Source organism: Hipposideros armiger, unplaced genomic scaffold (genome assembly GCF_001890085.2).
Source record: "Hipposideros armiger isolate ML-2016 unplaced genomic scaffold, ASM189008v1 scaffold_311, whole genome shotgun sequence".
NCBI lineage: Eukaryota > Metazoa > Chordata > Mammalia > Chiroptera > Hipposideridae > Hipposideros > Hipposideros armiger.
Window position 1 is genome coordinate 1,202,510 of NW_017731661.1, and position 26,625 is coordinate 1,229,134.

The 26,625-nt window shown below is 34.8% G+C and overlaps 1 protein-coding gene across 8 annotated transcripts in view; it reads left to right on the top strand.

Moving 5' to 3' along the window:
* ATRNL1 (attractin like 1) overlaps positions 1-26,625 on the top strand; it is a 625,874-nt gene that overhangs the window by 184,474 nt on the left and 414,775 nt on the right. For all 8 annotated transcript variants that reach the window (XM_019660096.1, XM_019660098.1, XM_019660101.1 and 5 more), the window contains exon 22: positions 22,045-22,139. In XM_019660096.1, coding sequence (XP_019515641.1) covers positions 22,045-22,139 — 95 coding nt within the window. The remainder of the gene's footprint in view (positions 1-22,044; positions 22,140-26,625) is intronic.

Below are 26,625 nucleotides of genomic sequence, written 5' to 3' on the forward strand. Positions count from 1 at the left end.
TTGATGAAATATGTTTAAATCCATTGCCCACTTTTTTAAATTGGATTATTTGTTTTCATATTATTGAGTTTTCAAAGTATTGGGTTTTCGGAAAAGTCATGATGCATTTTTGCAACAGATGGTGCTAGTTCATTTTTGGAAGTACTGGAGTCATTCGCATCTATGTTATCGCTATGTCATTTGACAACTGACAGTTCTAGCTTCATTCTAAAAAAAACTGAGCGATTTTGTTGAGTTTTGGAGATTTTACAAGTTGAAGATGGAAAATCAAACTGTGCATTTTCGCCATATTTCACTGTTTTACTTCCGTAAAGGGGAGAACGTGCGTCAAGCTTGTGAAAAGTTGCATAAAGTTACGGTGACAATGCTCTACAAGAACGTCAGTGCCAACGATGATTCACGAAATTCTGTGCTGGTGATTTTGATCTCAATGACGCTCCTTGGTCAGGGAGGCCCACTGAGGTTGATGACAAAATAAAGGCATTGATCGAGTCAAACCCACATTACACGACATAAGAGATTGCAGAAACATTGAACATCCATCATTCAAACGTTCACGACCAGCTGAAGAAGCTGGGATACGTAAGCAAGGTCGATATTTGGGTTCCGCATGAACTCAAAGAAGTTCATTTGACAGCGCGTATAAACATCTGCAATATGCTCATTAAATGTGAGGAAAACGATCCTTTTTTGAAGCGACTGATAACTGGTGATGAGAAGTGGATTGTTTATAACAATATGTGCTAAAATGGTCTTGGTCCCGATGTGATGATTCGCCTCAAACGACATTGAAAGCAGACATTCATCAGAAGAAGGTTATGCTCGCAGTATGGTAGGATTTTAAAGGTGTCATGTTTTTCAAGCTCCTACCAAGACACCAAACAATCAATTCAAATGTGTACTGTCAGCACTTGGACAGTTTGAAGAAATCCATCATCCAGAAACATCCAGAGCTTGTTAATTGTAAAGAAGTTGTGTTCCATCGCAACAACGCGAGACCACACACAAGTTTGATCACCCATCAAAAATTATCGGAGCTTGGATGGGATGTGTTGCCGCACCCACCATACTCGCCTGACCTTGCACTGTCAGACTTCCACTTGTTTCACCCTCTTCAAAACTTGTGTGGTTTAACGTTCAATTCAGATAAGGCTGTAAATCAGCACCTTGTTCAGTTTTTCGCAAATAAAGACAGGTCCTTCAATGAACGAGGAATTATGAAGCTCACTGAAAGGTGGCAAAAGGTTATCGAACAAAACGGGCAATATATCACTGATTGCTCTTTGTTCTTTATATAAATAAATGACCTTTGAAAAACAGACAAAATACTTCATGACTTTTTCCGACAACCCTACACTTTATATATTACAGGTACAAGTTCTTTACCTGATATGTGATTTGCAAATATTTTTTCCTACTTTGTGGCTTGTGTTTTCACTCTATTAAGAGTATTGTTTTGAATGGCAGTTTTTATTTATTTTTATTTTTTCTTGTTTCTTTTTTTTTGGTTTCCTTTTTTTGTGAATGGCAGTTTTTAATTTAGATGGAGTTCAATTTATCAATTTGTTCCTTTGAGAAATCTTAGCCTAATCTAAGGTCAAAAGATTTCCCACTATATTTTCTTCTAGAAATTTTATATTTTTAGGTTTTTCCATTTAAGCATATAGTCCATTTTGAGTCAACATTTATATATATTTTAAGGAATAAATAAAATTTTTTTTCTCCATATGGATATCCAAATGTTATAGCACAATTTGTTTATGGACTGTCTGTTAACTAGTGAATTGCTTTTGCACCTTTGTTGATAATCAGTTGTCCACATATGTGTACAAGACTATATAAGACTATTTCTGAACTTTCTATTTTGTTCCATTAATTTGTCTATTTTTTGCCAGTTATAATTATTCTAGCTTTACAATAAGTCTTGAAACCATGTAATATTTATTCTCCAGTTTTGTTCTCTCTTTTCAAACGTATTTTATGTTTTCTTTGTGTTTACACATGAATTTAAGAATCTGTTTATCAATTTTCACAAAAACACATGCTAGGATTTGAAATGAGATTGTGTTTAGTTTATAGATCAGTTTGGGGAGAACTGATATCTTAACTACAGTGAGTCTTCTAACCCATTAACAGTATATATCTTTTTTTTTAAAATTATTCTTTAATTTATTTGGTAGTTTTCATGGTGCAGGTCTTTCACAGCTTTTTGTCAGATTTATACCTACATGTCTTATATTCTTGATGCTCTTATAAATATTATTTTTTAATATTTCATTTCTGATTACCTCTGTTATATACAACCACAAATGATATTAATATTGTCTTTATATCCTTCAGGTTTGCTAAACTCACTTATTTCAAGTACCATTTTTGTAGCTTCTATTATGTTTTCTACATAGACAATAATGTGGTCTGCAAATCATGGAGTTTGGTTTTTTCCTTTCTGGATGCTTTCTTTTTCCTGCCTGATTGCATTGGCTACTATATCTGGTACCATGTGACAAGCTATGGTGAGCCTGTACATATTCTGTCTTGTTTCTGATCTTAGAGGGAAAGCAGTCAGCTTTCACCATTAAGCGTGATGGAGGTTTTTCTTAGATGCCTTCATCAGGTTGAGGAAATTCCCTTCTATTCTTACTTCGCATAGTATTTTTTATCAGGAATTGATGTTTGTTTATGTCATGTGTTTTTTTTTCAGATTCAGATTCAATCATTAGGTGTTTTGATTTTGCTTGCTTAATAAGCAAATGGTATATTACGTATACCACTTTTTTTGTCCATCACCTGGTAAAGGACATAGGGATTATTTCTAGGCTTTGGCTATTATGAAAAATGCTGATATAAACATTCAGATGGTCTTTGTGTGGACGTGTATTTTCAGTTTTTTAAGGTAGATTTCTAGGAGTAGAATTGCCAGATCATAACGATAATCTTATATTTAACATTTAAAGAGAGTGCGAAATGATTTTATAGCATGGCTGTACCATTTTCCATTTCCACTAGCAATTTACAAATATTTTGGTTTATATATCCTTACCAACACTTCATATTGTCTTTCTGATTATAGCTGTTATAGAATAGGTGTAATAGTATCTTGTGGTTTTAATTTACATTTCTTTATGACTAATAATATTGAGCTCAATTTCATGTGTCCATGTCTCAAACATGTTTTGTTAGATACGTAAAATAGTAATTTCCTAATACAGTAAAACCTTGGATTGTGAGTAATGTGGTTTGCGAGTGTTCCACAAGATAAGCAAACAATTCTAATACATTTTAACGTTGGTCAACGAGTGATGTCTTACAATACAAGTAGTTTGTTTCCGGAACACATTATGCTCACAAATCAAGGTATTACTGTACTTTCATTGCTATTTTAAATAGTATCTTTCTAAATTACATTTTCTATTTATGTTTGATATTTAAAAATAAAATTCATTTTAGTAAATTGATCTGATATTCATCAACTTCTATTAACTATTAATTATAAATTTATAGATTTGTTTTATTTTTAAATGTAGCGAATTATATTGCATACAAATAAGGACACTTTTTTCCTCACTTTCCAATATTTTTGTTCTCTTATTGGGATGGTTGGGATCTTTATTTTAGTACTGTGTCAAAATGATGGTAGTAGATATCACCGTCAAGTCGAGAGTTTGCTATAGTTTATAGAATATTCCCTGTATCAGGTTAATCAAATTCTTATCTATATTATTGTGCTGCAGGATTTCATCATGAATGGCTTCTTCTTTATCTTGTTAAATGTGAAGTTGCATTGATAGATTTTCTAATGTTAAACATCTTTTCATTTGGGGGTAAACAAAACATAGTCATGGCATATTATTTGAAACACCATAAAATATTATTTTTTTATATTTTATTTGGGATTATTTTCAATATAAATGAATACAGACTATATTTTTACATTATTTTATTTTAATGAAATGACCTTTTACTAATTTTTTACCCTTTTTTATCTTCATATTTTGTAAGTATGGTAATAGCTTTTGAAAATGAATTTGAGGTTACTACCTTCTTTTGAAACAGGAATAGTTAAAAATATTATTAAGTAAATTTCAAAATTAGCTAAATTCCATCAAAATCTCTCTTGTTTTTTTTTATTGGTTATTTTTTTGTTCATTTTGTTTGTTTGTTTGTTTGTTTATTCATTGCTGTATTACAGCATGAGATTTGGGGTTTATTCATTCTTTCCATTTACTTTGTTTTGTAGTACCTCAATTTTAGGTTTTGTCTGTAGTAATTTATTTTTAAAATGTTGTTTTTGCCTACAGTTGGTATAAGTTTTCTTATTAATTTTTTTTTCTACATAGTTATGGTTTAATTCTTACCTTTTTGTATGTCTTTGTAAGAATTTTCTTAATTTCAAATGAAGTATTTTAAATACCATTTTGCAATTATATTTCTAGTTTTATTAAGACTGGGATATATAAAATGCCATATCTTATTAACGTGTCTTTGTTGCCTAGGGGACATTTGACAGTGTTTGGAGACATTTATGCTTATCGTAATTGTGCATGGGCATGGGTCTTAAGGGCATCTAGGGGATAAAGGCCAGGGATGCTGCTATGCATCCTGCAATGTGCAAGGCAGCCTCCTCAGAACAAAGACTTACCTCGTCCCAAACTTCAATAGTGCTCAGGTTGAGAAACTCTGGTTTAGAGGTTTAATCAGATTCAGATTTGATTTTAGAGGAAACATTGTTTCATAGGTGCTTTGTGTTCTTCATCAAGCAGAAGCACATAATGCTTGCTAGTTAGTCTTTCCTTTTACATTATTAGCAGAGACTAAAGCGCAATGTTCAGAACATAATTGACTGGGGGTTGCAAAACGGTGATATTCGAATTCCTTCTTTATTTCTTGATTTGAAAACTTTGGTAAAAACAATTTTCTCCAATATATTTGGTTACTCATTGCTATAATTCATATAGAAAAGGTATGATAAATGCTATAGTCTTCTTTTTATTTACAAGGTTTCAAGTAAGGAAATTGTTTGTTTGGTATCTATCAAAGGGGACCACTAAGTTTTTGGTTTTTTTGTATCATAAACGTATGAACACATGCATATTCAAAATGTCTTAATCTCTAGTTGCAATTATTATCCTTACTGATACTCAAATTGTCTATGTTTTGTGTCTTTTAAATTTATTCTCTATTCACATTCATTTTGCTGTTTTAAACATCCTGGATGTTTTACAGATATAATTTTTCTGATATTTTTAAATTGGAAACTCTTCTTTGATTCTTTTTGAATCTTTAGCTTTCATTGTGTACCAAAGGAGTAACTAGTTAAACTTATGCACACATATAAATTATATTCCATTTTTTAGAAGAATTATGCTAATGTTTAAAAGCCTTTTATGTTTAAGATTAAGGTAAATTTTCTTAGATCACTTCTGTCCAATATAAATATAATGTGAGCCACATACTAATTTTGAAGTTTCTACTGCCTACATTAAAAAGTAAAATGAAACAGGTGAAATTAATTTAAATAATATTTTCATGTCTACATGTCTAAAATATGTCATTTATGTAACAGCATATCTTTTTAAACGTTTGTTTCAAATTAAGTGTTTGAAATACAGTTTGTATATTTTATACTTACAGAAATCTCAATTCAAATCAGTCACATTTCAATTACTCAATAGCCACATCTGATAGTGGCTACCATATTGGATAGCTCATCTCTAGATTTATATAGGATATTCACTGTTTTAAAAATGTTAAAGGAATAGTCATAAAGCACTAGATGGCAGCCTTGTCATTTGTTATAAGACATTTATAGCTTAATAGCATTTGAAAAAAATGGTGTTAAAAGAAGGAAAGGTCAATAGTTCTTGTAATAGTGTTAATGGAAACTATTCTGAATTTTAAAGATTAGAGTGAATTTTAAAATGCAGACCCACACTGTAACTTAAAGCAGTTGACTGCAATATGGTGTTAACTTAATTGAAAGTAATACACCAGTGGTTGTGTCCTATGGAGAGTCTTAGTAAGTTTTTTAAACATCAGTTTAAAACCAAAAACGAAGTGTATTAGAAAGCTGTCATGATTCACATGGGAAAAAAAAGAAAGGTTTCTAGCAATTATATCTAATTTGATTGACCCTGGTCAACATTGAATTACGTAGATTATCTCTGCAAATAAAAAAGTAGTAGTCCCAAAGTTGTGTAGTTCCTTTTTTCCTTAAATGCTTTCTTTTTAATTATGACAGCAATTATAATGATGAAAAACTGGACTATGCAAATGTTACATAGATGATATATTTTCAACGAGTAGAATTAAAGTACAGAATGTCACTTTCTGCAATCACCTACTTTAGACTACTACTATATTAATTCTTTAACTCTGTGTAATACCCAAACTGCTCATTATTGTGCGTTAGTACATTTCCAAGTAATCTAACATATTTTGGCTTATTTCACGTTTTACTCTTTGAAATATTAATGTTTTATTTTGAATTTCTTCTATTGCTGGTGAGAGTTCAGGGTGCAACTCTGCGATGATAATAATACTTCGTCTTTCTGAGAGTAAGGAATTTAATTACAACTTACATAGTGATCACCTGTACCACTGATTACATCTTACCTTAGTTTATTTTAGTAAAAAAAAAAAGTATTTATCCATCATCTCACTGTAAACCCTTTAATTATTATTGATTAATTAATGCTTATGTTTTGGCTGAAAAACATTATAAGCATATTATTTACTGGATTTGATTTTTCTTTGGTTTGATAAATGAGAGACAATATTTCTAATAAACATTACTGTAGCTGTGAATTAAAAAAACATCAATCTCAATTTAATTACTTAAAATGCTGTCATAGAAAACAATAAAGCAGTTAAAACTTGAATTAACCTTATATTTAGTGTAATCTATATTTTCTTCTAAAACAGAATAAAATTTTTTTGTTTTAAACTAGATGTATTGTTGTTTGTTAATGTTTTATATGATTTTTAAATCATTGAATATAAATAGCTATATAAATAGGATCTGGCTGGTCCATCTGCAAATAGGGCAGAAATGACCTTGATGAACTCTAAATATTCTTATATTTCATAGATTGAAGACATGATGGATTGAAGATTACCTGACAAAACATAAATGAGCCACAGGGTTGGCGTTTTAACCTTATTCTTTGACTCATCAATGTTTTTATTAAATTTCCGGAAGTTATAGCCTAATCTTTTGAGATGTTTATTTCAGAATTATTTAATATTTTTTCATATTCTAAAATGAAGGACAATATGCACAATTATGCGAAAGGTAAAAATAGCTGAAAGAAAAAACTGCTATTGAATTAATCTAGAAGAGAGATAAAAAATTTATTTGACCATGTATTTATGATAAGCATTATATTATTCTGGTTATGTAAATCACATAGACTCATTGTAAAAATAACTTCTAAAAACCACATAGTTTAAGGAAGAAAATAAAAACGTCTGAAGACCTCCCACCTGGGCTCCCAGGTGGAGTTGTGTCCTCTGTGTGCTCTGCAAAGGCATCAGCTACAGGAAGGGTGAGGGCTGACAGCCTGTGCTCTGTTCTCACTAAGCCTGTAACCTGGGGCGGGGCCGGATCCAAGTTCAGGGGGGGTAAATAGTTCCTTATTTGTGTGAAAATGCTGAATAAGCTAATGAAGGCACTGCATGCCTTTCTAATATATCAGGTCCTGAGAACATTTTTGCATAAAAGAGGTTATAACATATGTAATATTCTTACTGCGAACAACTTTTTTCTCTCACAGATATATAGTTTATTATTTAGCATCATTTACTGAATTAAACATAATCTTTGCCCAAATACTACTTAACCTTCATTGAGCACTTAGTGCGCTAGGCAATCCTACGTTGTTTTTATTGTATTAGCTTACTTAAATTTCAAATGAGAAAGATACACTTATTATCCCCGTTTTTTATTAAAGGGAACAGAAGCAGAGAAATTAATTAATTTGTAGAAGATCACACAGCTAGGAAATGGCGGAGCCAGTTTCAATCCAGGCAGTCTGGTTCTGTAGCCCACACTCTTGACCACAGGTGACAAAACTAGGGCAGTGCATTTAACCGGAGAGATGTTTTTAAATGAATAAAATAAAAACATCATGTTGAAGGAAATAAAAACACGATCTAAACAATAAACAATTCATACCATTTTCTCAAATGAGAAGTCTTCATATAAAAATATACTTACCAGTATTTATACATTTTATGCAGTTTCAATTAGGATTTCATTCAGTTCAGTTTTTTGAAGGGTATGCATTAGAATAAATCACCTTCAAGTCTATTTTAAATAATAGACTTTTAGAATATTAAGTAAAATTATGTAAGAAAGAATATGGATATTCAAACATACTGTAACTCTGTACAGGTTCCCATACTGGTATAGGAATCAATGAACAAATAGATATTAGGATTAGATTTGAACATTTGGGAATTTATATGGCATTTTATTTTTTATAGAAGTTCTTAATGACTTAATCTGCTTGTTCTTAGATATCTCAAATTTTATCTTAGATTGTGGCTTTTGCATTTCTATCTTAAATATTTCATCTCTAGCTAATATTCCCCTCCTAGCTAAAACAGACTCCCTCAGGTATCATGATAACCTTTTTCCCCCATCCTAACACTTCCACAGTAGGACATTATCTCACTTGTTTGTTTAATTGAATGTGGGTTTTCTTTACTCACTAGAATGAAAGTCTCTGGACCCAGGATCTTCTCATGTTGGAACTCATAGTTAGAAAAGTGTATGATTCTTAGGCAGGCTGTCAGTAAATATATAATGGTAGTACACATACAAATTATCAATCAATAAGTGAATATGTATCTATTATGGCTGAATGAGCAGTTATGTTGATTAATGGGGTGTTTGACCAAAAATATTTGGAGACCATGTTATAGGTTATCAAATAAAAGTTGCTTTACATTTATTTTTCAATTTATTTACCCAAAGTAGTACAATTCATTATTGAAAAACTTTTGAGCATCAGCCATTCATTTAAATAAAAATGAGTTTCAAGCTTTTTTTTTTTTTTGCTTAGCCTATGACGCATTTCCTTCAAGTAATATCTAAGCAAATTCCCAAATGTCATTGCAGAATAATGAAAAGTTTAGCTACGTGGAGGTACTATTAAGGAAGGTAGCTTCTGAAGAGGTCATGGCATATTATACAAAACCCCTAATTAGAATCATTGATGTGTAGGCATTGGTGAGCACAGTCCATCCCTTTATTCATGAAGATGAAGAAACTAAAACTCCATGAGTTTTAAGTGTATAACCTGGGTTACACCATCAGTAATTTCCAGATTGTGGATAATAAAGGTTTTGTGCTTTTTTGGTGATATTATATCTAGCAAATTTTCAACTTGCAAAATTCCTGCAACAGATTTTACCTTTGGGATTTTTCTAAATATTCCAAGCTCTATAGAAATTCTTAGTTAATAACTGTAAGTATGGATAGTAATGTTCAGCAAGCAAGGAAAACTAATATTTATTGAATATTTATTATGTGAAAACAATTTAATATTATTTCACTTAATAATCACAAGGGTGACATGCTTTTTCTCCTTAATTTACTTACTGAAGAGTTACTTAGTTGGAGCTTGGAAAGAGTGTTGGTTGTTGGAATGGACCCACTTCTGTTTATTTATTCAACGTATATTTATTGACTATTGTGTTAGACTCTGGGGATAGTGAATAAAACGTGTTCTGCTATGTCGAAGCCTATAAACTAGTAGAGAAAATAGATAGTAAACTTGTTATATAATTACCTCAATGTGATTCTCAGAAGAACTCCGAATGAGAATTCTAGATGCTTTGGAAATAGACGGCAGGAGAGACTGAGCTAATTATAAGATGGGGGGTAGGATTGGGTGTGGCAGGACAATGATGGAGTTCGGATGTGCAAGATGACTTACTAGTGGTGTGCTGATGGTGTGAGGGTGGGGAGAAGCAGCAGCAGCCGGTGCAGCGTGCACAGAGGCCTGGGTTCGCGTGAACATGGCAGGTGAGACACTAACACTGAACACATAGAACTGGGTGAAGAGAGGAAGGAGATGAGGGGTGTGAGCTTTGCAGGATCCAGATCATTCAGTGCTTTATAGACATGTAAGGAGTTTCGTGTTTATTGTAAGAAAAATGGGAAGCCACTGAAAAATGTTAAGAGGAGAGCAAAACGTTAAATTTTAATAATAAAAAAAAATCAGTCTGCTTGCAATGTGCCAAACAGCTTGGTGAGGGCAACAGAGCAGGAAAGAGACCATTTTAGTTTATTATCTGAGGCATATTACTGGAGCTACATGTTAAATACAGCAGGTCCTCGAATAACATCTTTTCATTCAACATTGTTTTGTTATAACGTTATTGAGAAAAAAAATCAATTTCTGATGCAGGGCACTGTGTGGCGTTGACACGTTCTCCCCATGTCTGTGTGGGTTTTCTCTCAGTGCTCCAGTGTCCGCCCACATCCCACACACGTGCACATTAGGTGAACTGGTGCGTCTCCCTGGCCCAGTGTGCGTGAGGGTGGGTGTGTGTGTGTGGGTGCGCCCTGCGATGGAAGGGCGGGCTGTCCAGGATGGTTTCCTCCTAGTGCCCTGAGCTGCCAGGAGAGGCTCTGACCCCTGGTGATCCTGAACTGGAATAAGAGGGTTGGAAAATAATTATCTTACTTGTTTTTATTAATCTTTCTTAAGTATATATAGCTCACATTTATTTCAATGTTTAATATTAGGAGTGTTTTGGTTCTTTATTTAGAAGTTTGGCAATGTTTTTGAGACAAGAAATATGCTGTAGGAACTTAGCTCTGTCTGTACCAATTAGCCTGTGGGCAAATTGGTTTCCTTATGCCTCCTTTTGCTTAAAGTCATATGGACAATGTTAAGTGAGGACTTCCTGTACGACTGAGATATTGAGACTGTGAATGTACTTGAACTTATATTCATGTAAGTTTTATCATTCACTAAACAGTTGTCTAAGATGGCAAATGCATGTACTTACACACCTGCCACTGTTGAACACATATTTGGATTCTTAATGTGGTTGTCAAATGTACATGCATCCTTTCCTAAATATCTGACCTTGACCTAATATATTTATGAACAAATATCTAAGTGTCTATAAATAAACATATGAGAATCTGACTTTTGAAATCTTTTAAAATTCATTCAGAGCCAATATAGTGAATAAAGAAAGTGAAACAACATTTACTGAATGCCTTTACTTTATTAGACAGTCTTCTCTTAGCCAAATACACACTAACATAATTATGTTTAACCCACCGAGCAATCATGTGAGAGGCAGTTTTATCCCCATTGGACCATTGATTCTCATTGAGCTCAAGTAACCTACATAAAATAGCCCAATTGTGTCCGCTTGATGTGTCGCCATCATTTTCTGAATACTTAATTTTCTGGCACTGTAAGGTATTTTAGACTCACCTTGTGTTTTTCCTGCCCTAGCTCTGGAATTAGCCATTTTTCCAAGAAGCCATGGTTCCTTATATTGGAGAACGGTATTTAAAAACCAAAACTCCAAGAGTGAAGTATGCGCATTGCTTCTTGGGTATTTTTTTTTCCTTAAAAAATTGTTATTTAAAACTTAAATTACCAAGTATATTCTTATTCTCTTTTTGAAACTCTGTTATCTTGCTTTACCCGGAAACCTGTCAGTCCCCTAAGGGAAATGTTGAGTGTTTTTTCTTTCCCAATGTCGATACCCTAGACTCTAGATATGGGAGTAGTATCTGCTTTGTTCTAACAAATAATTGCTTTGCTTTACTGTTTGAAAATTTTATCTGCTTTGAAGCAATATTCTACCTCTCCTTGTTGCTATCTTTCACTGAAATCCTGTGCATTCTATTCAATACTTGATCCATTTAATACCTTTTCACCTGCCTCATTGTCTTTCTCTTATTATCTCTCAACATCATTTTTTATTTAAACTTCCACATTATCTTGTGCTCAAAATTGCTGAAAAGCCTTATAGGACTCAAGCACTCTATACTCTCAGGAAAGCTTTATTATAAGCAAAGGATAGGTGTTGAAAGGGGCCTGAAGATCTTATATTGGGTTGTCGGAAAAGTCATGACATGTTTTTGCAACGAAAAACAGAAAAAAATACGTCATGACTTTTCTAACAACCCATTATATTAGGGCCAACTATGTATTTACAGTAATTAAGCAGTTTTTTGGGGGGGAAGGAGGGAGAGGCATAATCCCTAATGTAATAAAATAGCTCAAAGTAAGAGCTGCAGGTGTTAATATTTTTAGAGTATATCTGGCTACATACTGAAGTAGTTTATTATTTTAGTATCATTTTAGTTGTTTTATATTTCTTGGTAAACAACCTGATTTTAGACATAAAAACATAACTTTTCCTTATTTTATTCAACTTGAAATCTGTCATCTATTCACTGCCAGACCGTTTTGCTATGGCATTTTCATATTTGCATTTGTCTCTTAGCTGTAGAATGGGTATGTGTGATTTTTTTCAGGATGACTATGTAGATACTTTTAAGACTGTGCTTACCTGAAAATCATTATGTTTTTTTCTATGTAGACAGCATAGCTGGGTATACATATTCCATAAATATTGTTCCAGTCTTTTGATCTATATTATCTTTTGAGATATATTATTACTTAAGAACACTTGGCATCTTGCCTAATTTTTCTTTGTAGATAGCTAATTGGTTTATGTGAGTGTGTGTGTGTGTGTGTGTGTGTGTGTGTGCGTGTGTGTGCGTGCACGCGCGCGCGCGTTTGTACATGTGTGCACATGCCCACATTGATATGCCTAGATGTCTATACTATATTTTAAATAACAGCTTTATTGAGATATAATTCACTTACCAAAATCTCACACTTTTGAAGTGAACAATTCAATGGTTTTTAGTATATTCAGATTTGTGCAACCATCACCACTATCTGATTTTAGAACCTTTTCATCACTCCTGGGAGAAACTCAGTACAGATAGCAGTCACTTCTCATTCTCCCATTCCTGAGCCCCTGGCAACCTACTTTGTATGTCTGTGGATCTCTCTGCTCTGGCATATTGTGTAAAAGATATCATGGAATATGTGGCCTTTTGTGACTGGCTTATTTTATTTATCATGTTTCCAAGGTTCATCCATGTTATAGCAGGTTTCAGTACCTCATCTCTCTTTGTGGCCAAATAATATTCCATTGTGTGGACATACAGCATTTTGTGTACTATTCACCAGCTGATGAACATTTGAGTTGTTTTTACTTTTAGACTCTTATGAATAATGATGGATTCTTTAAATCTTTTATACACGGTATATCCTTTCATTATTTAGGTTTCAGTTTTCAACAGATTTTTTGGTCATATATTTAACATATATGTGCTTCTTTTCAGTTTGTTATGCTGTCTGCTTTTCCAGCATGAGACATGTGTGTATTGAAAATTTCTATGTCTAATATTCCTCTTCAGTGACTTTCATCTCTGTTCAATATGGGAGGCTTTTTCAGATTTGACCTGCATAGCACTGATTCAGTCTTCTGTTGTTTTAATTATTTTATTTTCTGATTCTGTTGTTATATTTAATGTTGCCATTATATCATTACTTTTTTGTTTCTGTTTTGTTTTTATAGATTTACTTAGCTCTTATTTTTTATTCTAGTCTTTGGTGTTATTATCTTATCTTTCATTTTTAATTTTCTGGGTTTTTTTTTTTAGATTTTCTTTTTCCTTTGTGCATACTGCATAAGATAATTTAAATGACTGAACACTTTACTCATATTAAATAATTACATATACTTTATTGTTGGTTAAATATTTTTTCTCTTTTTCTCTCCTCACTATAGAAGTCAAACTACCTTAACACAACAAAAAATGTCAGCTTTTCCTTTCTCTTTGTTTTCATGCCTTTGTTTCATCCATAGTTAGAATTTGGAGCCAGAATATGAACAGCCTCATATTCACCTTAAGGTCCACCAAATTCATGCAAAGTGAAGAGGCATAAAGAAAAGTGACTCTTCTCTATATCCATTTTGCTCATATTTGTAGGCTCCGTTGGGAAATTAATTGCCAACCTCTAATTTTCCTGGAGTTATCAGAGATAGAGTGCTGATTGTAAACCAAAATACTGAAGAGCAAGCTATATCATTTACAGTTGTTCCAACCTTCAGGAATCAGTCTGTGAAATGAGAGGATTGATGTACATAGCGTTTATGGTTTCTTAAAGCTTTGAAATATATAACTTCTGCTTGTATTTCTAGTCACAAGTTTTTGAATAATTATTTGTTGCCAGTAACATAATTAAACATGCAGCAGCTTATCTTTTTTCATTGTGAAAATTTAAACTATGCTGAAAAGTATATTATATATACTTTTATAATATATATAGTATAATTTAAAAATTGTGTACCTGCCACTGAGCTTTCATGAAGCTTAACACTTTGCTTTGTTTCCTGCATCAACACAGGCTCCGCCTCTGCTGACCTCCCTAGGGAAAGACTATGGTTACAGGGCTGCGCCCTGCAGTCTCAGCAGCAGGATCTTCTTGGGCTTTTTCTGTTGTTGTTGTTGTTAGGAATTTGTTAGTGTTTTCTGATTGCAGCTACTCTAGCTTCCAGGGGAGGATATACAGGAAGTAAAAACAAACTTTAAAAAGAACCCAAATCACCAAAAAACCAAAAAACAAAGAAGACCCTCAAACCCAGAGAACTTACCAACGGATCTTTCCTTGAGTTCCAAGGTCATGGCCTTTTATCTACCCAAGGACATTGTTCTAAAATTGGTCCTGTTGCATCAATTTCTCTTTCTCTACTACATTTTTATTTATGCCAAGCAGTTAAAAAAAAATGCTTTGTCTCCCAGTTTAAAAAGAAGCTTTCTCACTGTTTTTGATCACTCTTACTCCTGCTACTTTGTCGTTCCTCTGTATTTATCGATGATGCAATAAATTATTTCAGGTGATTTATAGTCAAACACGACTTCCTTCTTCATACCATAATAAAGTGGTTCATTAAAGCAGTACAAAACATTTTCTCAATATGTATGTTTGCATAAACTTGACATGTTTTAAATTTTAATGTTTTAGATCCTATACCCTACTTAGCTAAGAAGTTTAGAGTAAATTTCAGGATTAAGGTACATAAATCTTAAGTGTCAGGTAATAAATAATCTGCAACGCCCCTAAAAATGTACCAAGATGATATTTAAATTTGGGGAGAAATACGTCATGTGTTTAAGTGGAAAATTGTACATTTAGCTTCTGGAAGACTTTAATTCTAAACAGCTTTAAAAGGAAATATTTTGTGTAGAAACCTACACTTCCTTCAGTTTATAATAATTCTCACTCACTGAGTGGTACTCTTTTTTTTTAAATTATTTATTTATTTATTTATTATTATTTTTTAATTGGGGAATTGGAGGGATGGGAACAGTGCTGGGGAATTGGGGGAAGGGGAACAGACAAGTTGCTGTTGTTTTGTTCTTCAGTCTAATTGTGGAGGACGTTGCTTCACTGGCCCAAGTTGGCACCATCATTGCGCACTTCCCGGGTGAGGCAGATCAGTCGCCGGCTTCTGGATGGCCGCTCACTGCGGCTGCTGGCCGCTCACGCTGGCTGCTGGCTACACACGGTAGCCCATGGCAACCCACTGCCACAGGGGCTGCAGCCTACACTGTTGCAGGCAACTTATGGCAGCCCAGCTCCAGGTTGAGCTGTTGTTCAGCATCTTAGCTGTGGAGGGCAGTGTCACTGGCCCTCATACGTGGGATCTGAACCGGGGTCCTCTGGTGTCCCAAGCCAGTTCTTAACCATCGCGCCACTTGGCCGACCCTGAGAGGTACTCTTATTAGTTGCTTGAATTGAGTAATACTCGTACTAATTTAGTTCTAGGCCAGGCTAATTTTCTTAGCCCAGCCGACATTCGAATTGATCATTACCATACGTTGTACTCATCTTAGACTTCTAACTGTAACAAATAAGAATAGAGAAATCAAGCATGAATTCCTAACCAAGAATTGGGTGGGATGTGATTGTGTCACAGGAGGAGAGTTCAAAAGGACAGAAGAGTGTCTACAGGCCCAGGGCACTGCAGCCTTGCCCAGAGCTGCTCAGGTGTCCCAGGTCACCCAGAGGTTATCTACTCCTGACATTATCTAACTCCTGACTTCTTAATGTTTAGTTTCAAGGTCGAAAAAAGTAAACATAATTATACAGACAAACTCTTGAAAATAGTTTTGAAGTGTGTACCTTTTCTTAGCAGTATTTTTCCTTCATTCTGAATAAACATTATCTTTCCTCAGTATTGCAGCCCTACTTCTGAACCCCTGTCAGCTGCAACTGACTGGTGATCACTACTCTCCTTTTTTTTATGTTTTAAAGATTTTTATTAAAAATATAGCTAACATACAGTGTTATTAGTTTCAGGTCTACACTATAGTTATTCAACATTTATATACCTAAAGAAGTGATCACCATGATAAGTCCAGCGACCATCTGACACTGTACCACGCTACCACGATATTACTGACTATATATCCATGCTGTACATTACATCCCCATGCTTATTTGTTTTATACCTGGGAATATTGCCCTTCATCTTTCCCGCCCCCCTTTAAATTTTTCAGTTACAGCTGACATTCAATATTATTTTATATTAATTTCAGGTGTACAGCACATGGTTACACATTTATATAATTTAAGAAGTGATTCCCCTGACTAGTACCCACCTGGCACTATACATAATTATTATCATATCATTGACTGTATTCCTTATGCTTCACTTTACATCCCCGTGACTATTTTGTAACTACCAATTTGTACTTAATCCATTCCCCTTTTTTCACCTCCATCCCAATCCCCTACCACCTGGCAACTTCAAAATTCTTTCTGTAACTATGAATTTGTTTCTGGTCTTTTGTTATTGTTGTTGTTTATTTTCATTTTTAGATTCCATATTTAAGTGAAATCACATTGCATCTGTCTTTCTCTGTCTGACATTTCACTCACAGTACCTTCCAGGTCCATCTCTGCCATCACAGATGGTGAGAACCCATTCCCATCCATGGCCGAGCCACCAATATTTCATTGTATATATGTTCCACCTCCTCTTTATCCATTCTTCCATTGATGATACCCAGGCTGCCTCCACATCTTGGCCGTTGTAAAAAATGCTGCAATAAACATAGGGATGCATAGGTCCCATCGAATTAGCATTTTGGGTTTCTTTAGATAAACAGCCAGAAATAGGATTACTGGGTCTTTCTTTGTCTCTTTTTATAGCCTTTGTTTTAAAGATTTTGTCTGGCATAAGTAATACAACCCTAGCCTTCTTTGTTTCTTTCATTTGCATTTTCATGAAATAACTTTTTCTATCTCTTTACTTTACATCTCTGTGTGTCTTTCAATTTGAATTGAGTCTCTTGTAGGCAGCATATGTAAGGGTTTTGTTTTCTTATCCATTCAGTCCTCCTATGCCTTTTTATTGGAGCATTTAATTCATTTATATTGAAAGTAACTGTTGGTAGATATGTAGCTATTGCCATTTTATTATTCATAATTTTTATTTTTTATTTTTTGATCTTAAAGAAGTCCCTTTAACATTCCTTGTAATACTGGTGTGATGGTGATGCACTCCTTCAGCTTTTTTTTTTTTTTGTCTGGGAAGCTTTTTATCTGTCCTTCAAGTTTAAATGATAGCCTTGCTGGGTAGAGTACCCTTGGTTGTAGTGTTATTAGGTTGAATATTTTCTGCCAATCCCTTCTGGCCTGCAAGTTTCTGTTGAGAAATCAGCTGACAATCTTATGGGAGCTTCCTTATAAGTTACTAGTTGACTTTCTCTTGCTGCTTTTAAGATTCTCTCTTTGTCTTTAACCTTTGCCATTTTAATTATAATGTGTGTAGGTATCAGCCTGTTTGGGTTCATCTTGTTTGGGACTCTCTGCATTTCCTGGACTTGTATATCTATTCCCTTCACCAGGTTAGGAAAGTTTTCAGTCATTATTTGTTCAAATAGATTCTCAGTCTCTTCCTGTCTCTCTTCTCCTTCTGGCACCCCATGATGTGAATGTCATTATGTTTGATGTTGTCCTGGAGGTCTCTTAAACTTTCTTCATTTTAAAAAAATTCTTTTTTCTTTTTGCTGTTCTGATTGGGTATGTTCTGCTATCTTGTCTTCCAAAACACTGATTTGATCCTCTGCTTCATCTAGTCTGCTGGTGATTTTTTCTAGTGCATTCTTCATTTTAGTTATTATATTCTTCACTTTTGACTGGTTATTTTTTTATGGTTTCTATGTCCTTTTTTATGCTTTCAATCTCTTTGTTGAAGTTCTCACTAAGTTCCTTGAGCATCCTTATAATTATTGTTTTGAAGTCTGTCTCTGGTAGGTTGCTTTTTTCCATTTCTGGAGTTTTCTCCTGTTCTTTCATTTGGGATGTGTTTCTGTGTTTTCGCATTTTGGCTGCCTGTCTGTGTTTGTTTCTATGTATTAGGTAGATCTTCTATGTCTCCCAGTCTTGGCCGGATGGCCTTATGTATTAGGTGTCCTGTGGTTCCCTGGCACAGTCTCCCTGGTCACTTGCTCTGGTTGCTTCAAATGTCCCTTGTGTGGGTTGTGTGTGCCCTCCTGTTATAGTTGATTGCTATTGGCACATTTGTGGGTAAGATTGGCTCTCAGGCTGACTGGCTGTGGGGTTTGACCATGTCCAGCTTATGGGCTGCTGTGCAAGGCGCTTACCCCACTGAGTGGGATTCACCCCAGTGGGCTCTGATGCCTGTTGAGACTGCCCTTTGGGTATGCCACTTGTGGGGCTAATTGTATGGTGCTTTGCTGTGGTCTGAAACCAACCTCCAAGTATGTGGGTTCTGGGGCCTCTTAGGAGGGCCTCTGGTGCAGGCCCGGGTCACCCACTGCCTGAGTCTCACTGGGGACTGCCTGGTAGGAGCTACAACGTGATCCACAGTTGTTCGCTGCCTGTGTTAAACCTAGAGACACATGGGAGAGGCCATGCTGACAACCAAGGACAGCTGCTCCCAGTACCAGGCCTGAGGTAGCTCTTCAGAAAGCCCGGATACCCCAAGGCCTGATACCACCTGCCGGCTCCCTTAAGGTTCAGCCACTGATAAAAGACTCTGTGGTACACAAATTGGATGAGGCAGGGTCTCACAGAGTCACTAGAGTGGCAAGAGTTGTGGTTACCAGGTTAATGTAGACTCTGGTTTGGTGCCAGTCCTGAGCCTGAAGCGACTCAGCAAAGGCCTCAGAGCATACTGAGGCCAGTTGTCGCTCACCTGGGGCCCATGAACTCTGATAGTTTTCTAAGAAAGAGTGCAATACAGGTGGGGCTGGCTGCTCACGGAGAAAGTACTGCTAGTGGTGTGCCAGTTGGGTCTGAACAAGTCCGCTGAGTCAGCAGGGTGGAGCAGCAGCGCTCACCAGCCAATCAGATTAGATTTGGCCTGTAGGGGCGGGCTCAACAAAGGAGAAATGGCACCCACCTGCCGGCTGCATGGGAGGAGGCTCTCTTACTGGGCTAATGCTGACTGTCCCTCAGCCCTTGCATGGCCACCACACTCCTCAGTCTGCCCGCCCCTCCATATGCCTCCGATGCCCCTTGAGTCACCGGCCCTCCGCCAGAGCCCAGGGTGAGTGCCCGGGAGTGAGTGAGTTCATGCGCGGGGCATTTAAGAGGACGCCAGGGTTCCCCCGCAGCCTTCCGTCCCACCCGGTTGGTCGGAATCGGCACTGTTTTTCACAACTATATGTTCTGGGGGCTCCTCTTTCTGGCAGCAGTACTCTGGGCTGGGGAGCCTGGTGTGGGGCTGGGGTCGTCTGCTCCTCCCTGGGGAACCTCCACAGCCAGGGTACCCCTCCTCCTTCTCAACTGCCACGTGGCGGTTTGGAGCCAGCTGTGTTTCATCTCTGCCCCTCCTGCGAGTCTCCACCTGGCTGCTTCTTTATGTCCTTAGTTATAAAGCTTTTGTTAAGCCAGTCTTCAGACGGCTCCCCAGGTTGATTGTTTTATAATTTAGTTGTAATTTTAATGTGTTCACGGAAGGAAGCACACACAGTGTTTCTCTCCTCCGCCATCTTGGATCTCTCTACTACTTGCTGTTTTAAACACTTTGTTTACTTGGCTGCATGATACTAAATCCTGGTTTGATTCCTGTCTCATAGTTTGACCTCTCGGTCCCTTTGTGGGCTCCTCCTGAGCAGCTGATGATTGCACATTGGTGTGCCTCAGGGCTCATCTCTTAGACCTCTTCTCTATCAGCAACTAGCGATTTCCTTTGGCTAAAGTGCTATAAATCCCATGTAAAATACTGGTAATTTGCACATTGTTATCTAACAGACATGCTCTGTACCTCTACTTAACATATCACTTACATATTCAATAAGTAACTCAAATTTTAACTTTAAAACTAAGCTCCAATTATTCATCCTAGCTCCCAACAAATAAAACCTATTCTTACCTATCTCAGCTAATGCTGACATTATGTTTGGTCTTGGGTCCAAAAACTTTACCTTTCTTTCCTTCAAATGCTTCATTGTTTTCAGCTTACCTTGTTTGTTGTAACTTCCAAATACGTTCTGTGTGTCTGACCTGTTTTTTTGACCTCCACAGCTACTTGCCTCGCCTGTCAGCTCTTGCCTGTATTCTCGCCACAACCTCTTTACAGGAATCATAGTTAAGGCTTGTTCTTTCTATGAGGTTTTGTACTTGTTTCCTCTGCCTGGACTACACTATTTCTACTAAACTCCATGGCTTACTGTCTTTGGTCTTTAAATGTTCCTTCTCAAAGTAGCAAGCACACTTATATCCCAACATTTCCTTTCCTTTCCCCTGGTTTGTTATTCCCCAAAACACTTATTGTCATCTTTTATACTATATACTTACGTTTTTTATTAATTTTTGATGTGCATCTAATAGACTATAGATTGCATGAGGACAGAAGATTCTATTTTTTTATCTCTAGTGCCTAGAACAACACTGGCCCATTGGATTTACCTCTGAATTTTCTGGCAGTCAGCTGAAAATAGAAAATATGACCATTGCATAATTCTCATTGTCATGTATAAGAATGCCTATAAATTCTTAGAAACACAAAGTGTTGCCTTACACTAGGTTATATAAGAAATATATAGAGTTGATCTTGTACAGTATATGGTGACATCAGGAATGAAGCCTTGATACTTTTAACAATAAGTTCAGTGATATTATTCCCATCTTTAGTTTTTGTTTTAATAGTGTTTAATTGCAGAGGGCATAACATGAAAGGTCTGTATCCAAAAAATAGAAATCTTCCATTTAAAATAATTTGAATTTTTTTTTTATAAAGGTGACAGTTTAACATTATGAGTACTGCTTACTCTTGAGAAGCTACTCGTGACCTGTCACATTCAAACGATTCACCTGGCTTCAGCACTATACACGGACACAATTAAGAATTGTTTACCCCAGTGTTATTTTCATCGGTCGTTAATGAGAGCCACTTCTGCAGAATGATATTTACCACAGAGTCATTTTAAAATTCCTAAAAGTAAAAATTACCACAATAATAAAGGAACAAATAAATGAATTATAGCATATGATGAAATATTATTTAGTTATTAAAATTCATTTTTTTCAAAGAATTTGAATTTATGATAGTAGGAGATCAAAATGTCTGCTAGTCTATCTATTTAACAAAATTTTAACTGGAATAAAACGCACCAAATGTGTTCTGTATTTTTCTCTGGTTGTAAGATTATGGACGACTTTTATTTTCTTACGTTTGTGTGGTTTCCAGAATGTCTATAGCATTCATAGACGTTTATAATGACAACAGAAGTAATATAATTTTTAAAGAATTAAGACGTCTTCATGTTTATGTTTTGCTTTCTGTTGCTTAATGACCAAATTTATATTTTTCTAGTCTTAAATAGCCCATTAATAATCAATGATAATTGTTTTCAATACTGATATACAATATATTTTCACCTAACTTTTGTTTATGAAGCAGTTTTTAAAAATACACGTCCGGATTGTATTTTTTTCCCCACAGACAGTCTTTTGATTGACTATCAGTTCACCTTCAGCTTATTACAGGAGGACGATCGCCACCATACTGCCATCAACTTCATAGCAAACCCAGAACAGGTGAGAAGATAATTTAGCTTGTATAATATAGGTATATTTATATGAAGGGATACAACTTTTTTGTCATATTTCATTGTAATTTTTACCTCTTAGAATTATCACACTGTAGGGGTTTTGTACAATGATTAATCCTTTTAATATTTTTCTTTTCATAAAACTTAGGTATCCCTGTGATTCAGAGAATTTGTGAGTTTGATATTTCAGATATTGTGAACAGTTATAGTTTAAATGATATATTATTTCTATTAATTTTTCAGGCTTATGACAGTGTTTGTGTTTATAATTAAACTTGCAAACTAGGAGTAGTCTTATCTGAAAATAATACTCCAAATTTAAAACGTGCTATATTATATATATATATATTTTTTTTTTTTTCCTTATACACCATTACATAGTAAGTAGGATTTCATTGGCTTTTTTCTAAACCTGAGTTATATAAATGCTAGCTTGTTTTTTCTTAATTAGTTTTATTGAGATATAACATTGTGTAAGCTTAAAGTGTACAATATGTTGATTTGATACATTTATATATTACAATATATTTTCCACCTTAGCATGTAGCTAACATCTCTGGCGTGTCACATAATTATTATTTCTTTTTTGTGGTGGGAATAAATAAAAGCTAGTTTGTTAGCACCTTTGAAGTTTATAATACAATATTGTTGTCTATAATCGCTATGCTGTGCATTAGATCTCTAGGGCTTATTTGTCTGCTGGTTGGAAGTCTGTGCTCTTAAACAGCATGTCCCCAATTCTCCCACCCCCTCAGCCCCTGCTAACCACCATTCTGCTCTCGCTGGTTTTACAAGTTCAGCTTTTTTAGAGTCCACGCAGAAATAAGATCATACAGTATTTGTCTTTCTCTGTCTGACTTATCTCGCTTAGCATAATAGAATGCTATCTTTAAGCAGCTTACCACATCAGTGATATCATTTTATAAGTTTATGAAGTTTAAATGTATGAAAGATTAATTGTGAATATAAGACCAAACCATCAACCCAAGAAAAAGCTCTAAGTTGGTTTAAAAATAACACACCTATATTGCTATCCATTTGAGACTTTTTATAAAGTTAAAAAGTCCAGTGGATGGTAATACCAACCTTATAGTTTATTTGGATGGAATTTTAGTTCTTTTGAAACTAAAAATAGCGCTTTCTAAATGAAGATGTTTTGAAAAATATTACGATTATCCTTTTTTGTTTATTGTGGTTGTAACAATGTGACAGCTCTCTGTTAACAAGTTTTTAAGAGTGCAGTACCATGCTGTGAACGATAGGAACTGTTTTGTACGGCAGTCTCCAGAACGTGTCTTGCATAACTGAAACTATACCCGTTATACAACTTCCGATTTCCCCCTTCCCCAGCCCCTGGCAACTATCGTTCTACTTTCCGCTTCTGTGATGTGAGTTAGACTATTTTAGATACTTTATATAAGTATAATCATGCAGAATTTGTCCTTCTGTGACTGGCTTATTTCCCTTAGCAAAATGTCCTCCGGGTTCATCTATATTGCCACATACAGCAGGATTTCCCTTTTTTAAGGCTGAAATATTGAGATAGAATGGACAAATTACCTTATATTAGTTTCAGGTATGCAACAGAACAATCTGATATCTGTATGTATTGTGACATGATCACATAAGTCTAGTAAACATCCATCACCATACATTGTTATAAAAATATTTTTTCTTGTGATGAAATCTTTTAAGATATTTTCTCCTAGCAACTTTTAAATATGCAGTATGGTATTATTAAGTATAGGCACCATGCCGTACATTACATCCCCATGACATTTATTTTATAGCTAGAAGTTTGTACTTCTCAACCACCTTCACCCATTTCACCTATTTCCCCTTCGCCACCCCTGCCACCACCAATCTGTTCTCTGTATCCATGAGCTTGGTTTTTTTGTTTGTTTGTTTTTGATTTTTTGTTTTGTTTTGTTTTTTTATATTCCACATCTCACTAGGTCATGGGATATTTGTCTTTTTCTGTCTGACTTATTTCACTTAGCATACTGCCCTCAAGGTCCATCCATGCTGTTGCAATTAGCAAGATATCCCTTTTTTTTTTTTAATGGTTATACGATATTGCCATATATCGATTCATCCATCAGTGGACACTTAGGTTGCTTCCATATCTTGATTGTAAATAATTATTTATCTACATAATTATTGTAAATAATGCTGCAGTGAACATGTGGATGCATACAGCTTTTTGAGTTAGTGTTTTCATTTTTTTATTTTGGATAAATACCCAAAGTGGAATTGCTGAATCATATGGTAGTTTTATTTTTTAGTTTTCGAGGAACCTCCATACTGTCTACCATAGTGGCTGCACTAATTTACAATCCCACCAATAGTGTACAAGGGTTTCCTTTTCTCTACATCTTGCCTATACTTGTTATTTCTTGACTTTTTGATGTGATACGTCCTTGTGGTTTTGATTTTCATTTCCCCAATGATTAATGATGTTGAGCACCTTTTCATGTACCTGTTGGCCATCTGTATGTCTTAACTGGAAAAATGTCTATTTAGATTTTGTGCCCATTTTTAAATCAGATTGTTTGTTTTATTGCTATTGAGTGTATGCCTTTTTAAATATATTTTGGTTATTAACTCATTGTGATTTACAATTGATTTGCAAAAGGATTTGTAATTATTTTCTCCCATTTAGTTGGTTATCTTTTCATTTTGTTGATGGTTTCTTTGGTTGTGCAGAAGCTTTTTAGTTTGTTGTGTAGTCCCACTTGTTTATCTTTGCTTTTGTTGCTTTTGCTTTTGGTATCAGATCTTAAAAAGGATTGCCAAGACCAATGTCAAATAGCTTACACATTTTCTTAATCCATTCATCCATTGATGTATGTTTAGGTTGTTTCCCTATCTTGGTTATTACGAATAAAGCTGCAATGAACATGGGACTGCAGCTATCTTTTCTGGATAGTGCTTTTAATTCTTTAGGAAAATACCCCAAAGTGGGATTGCTTGATCATATGGTATTTCTATTCTTAATTTTTTGAGGAACCTCTATACTGTTTGCCATAGCAGCTGTACCATTGCACATTCCTAATAATAGTATACAAGGGCTCCAATTTCTCCACCTCCTCCCCAGTGCTTGTTATCTTTTTTTTTAATTATTATAACCATATAGATGTGAGGTGCTATCTCATTGTGTTTTTATTTTGCATTGTAATGTCTCCACTTTGATGTCAGATTTTACGTTTGGAGTCTGCTCTCATTTTTTAGTTAGTCTTGCTAAAAGTTTTGTTGATTTTGTTTACTTTTCAAAAAAACAACTTTGTTGATTTTTTTGTATTGTTTTTATACTGTATTTCATTATCTTTGTACTAATCTTTCTGTTTGGATATAGTTTGTTTATTTTTATTTTATTGAGCTTGTAAAGAGGCTGTTTATTTTAGATCTCTCTTCTCCTTTAACATAGGCTTTGTCGCTCTAAATTACCTCTTTGAACTGCTTTTTGCAGCATCCCACAAGTTTTGGCATATTGTTTTTTCATTTTAGTTTGTTTCAAGATATTTTCTGATTTTCCTTTTGATTTCCCGTTTGACCCATTAATTCAGGAGTGTGTTAATTTCCACATATTTGTGAAGTTTCCTATTTCTGTCTATTATTGATTTCTAGTATTAGTATTCCATTGTGTTCAGAAAAGAGAGTAATTACAAACTTGTAGAATTTTTAAGGATATAAGAAATTTAATATAAACGTGTGTCTGACTCAAAATGTGAGTGTGAATAATATTCCTCCCCAGTGTTACCCACAGTGTCATTCGCATAGGTCCAGATCAGCCATAGTTCTGGTTTGCTTCTCTCTTGACTGTCCTCTCCTACAATTTCCAGCAATCCTTGAGTGCTTCCAAATGTCTCCGCTTTTTGTTTTACTTTCTACTCTTATCCAATTGAAGCCAATAGCCCGAACACATGTTCTTTGAAAGTGTAGGATGCTAAACTATCATGAGAGATGCCATGAAGAAAGCATATAACATTGTTATATATAACTTATAATGAGCATTTATAGTTAAAGAGTTATTCAGCATAGCACAGTTTCTGAAGTTATGGATTATTGATCAGGGCTTCCTACTAATCCTACAAAAATAAATAATAAAAAATAGTTACCTCAATTATTTATGCATTTCATTCATTTTGACGATACATTTCATTCTAATCTGCTATACATCACTTCTAGCCAGTGCTTTCATGTGAACAATTTCTGGAGTAGTTTCCTACATAACATGATCTTGCCTAATTTATCCACATCTAACCAACAATGTTCTAAATGACTAATTTTGTCGTTTACTATGGTAATTACAATATTACTTCTTTCAGTCCAGCATTATTTTTTCTTGACCTTCTATGCATTTTATAGGGCTTTAGTTATGGTGCCATATATTTCAGTAATACTTAATCTTGGAATTGATAGAGCATGAACTAAAATTTCAAGAAGAGTTTTATAGTTTTCTATATCAATTG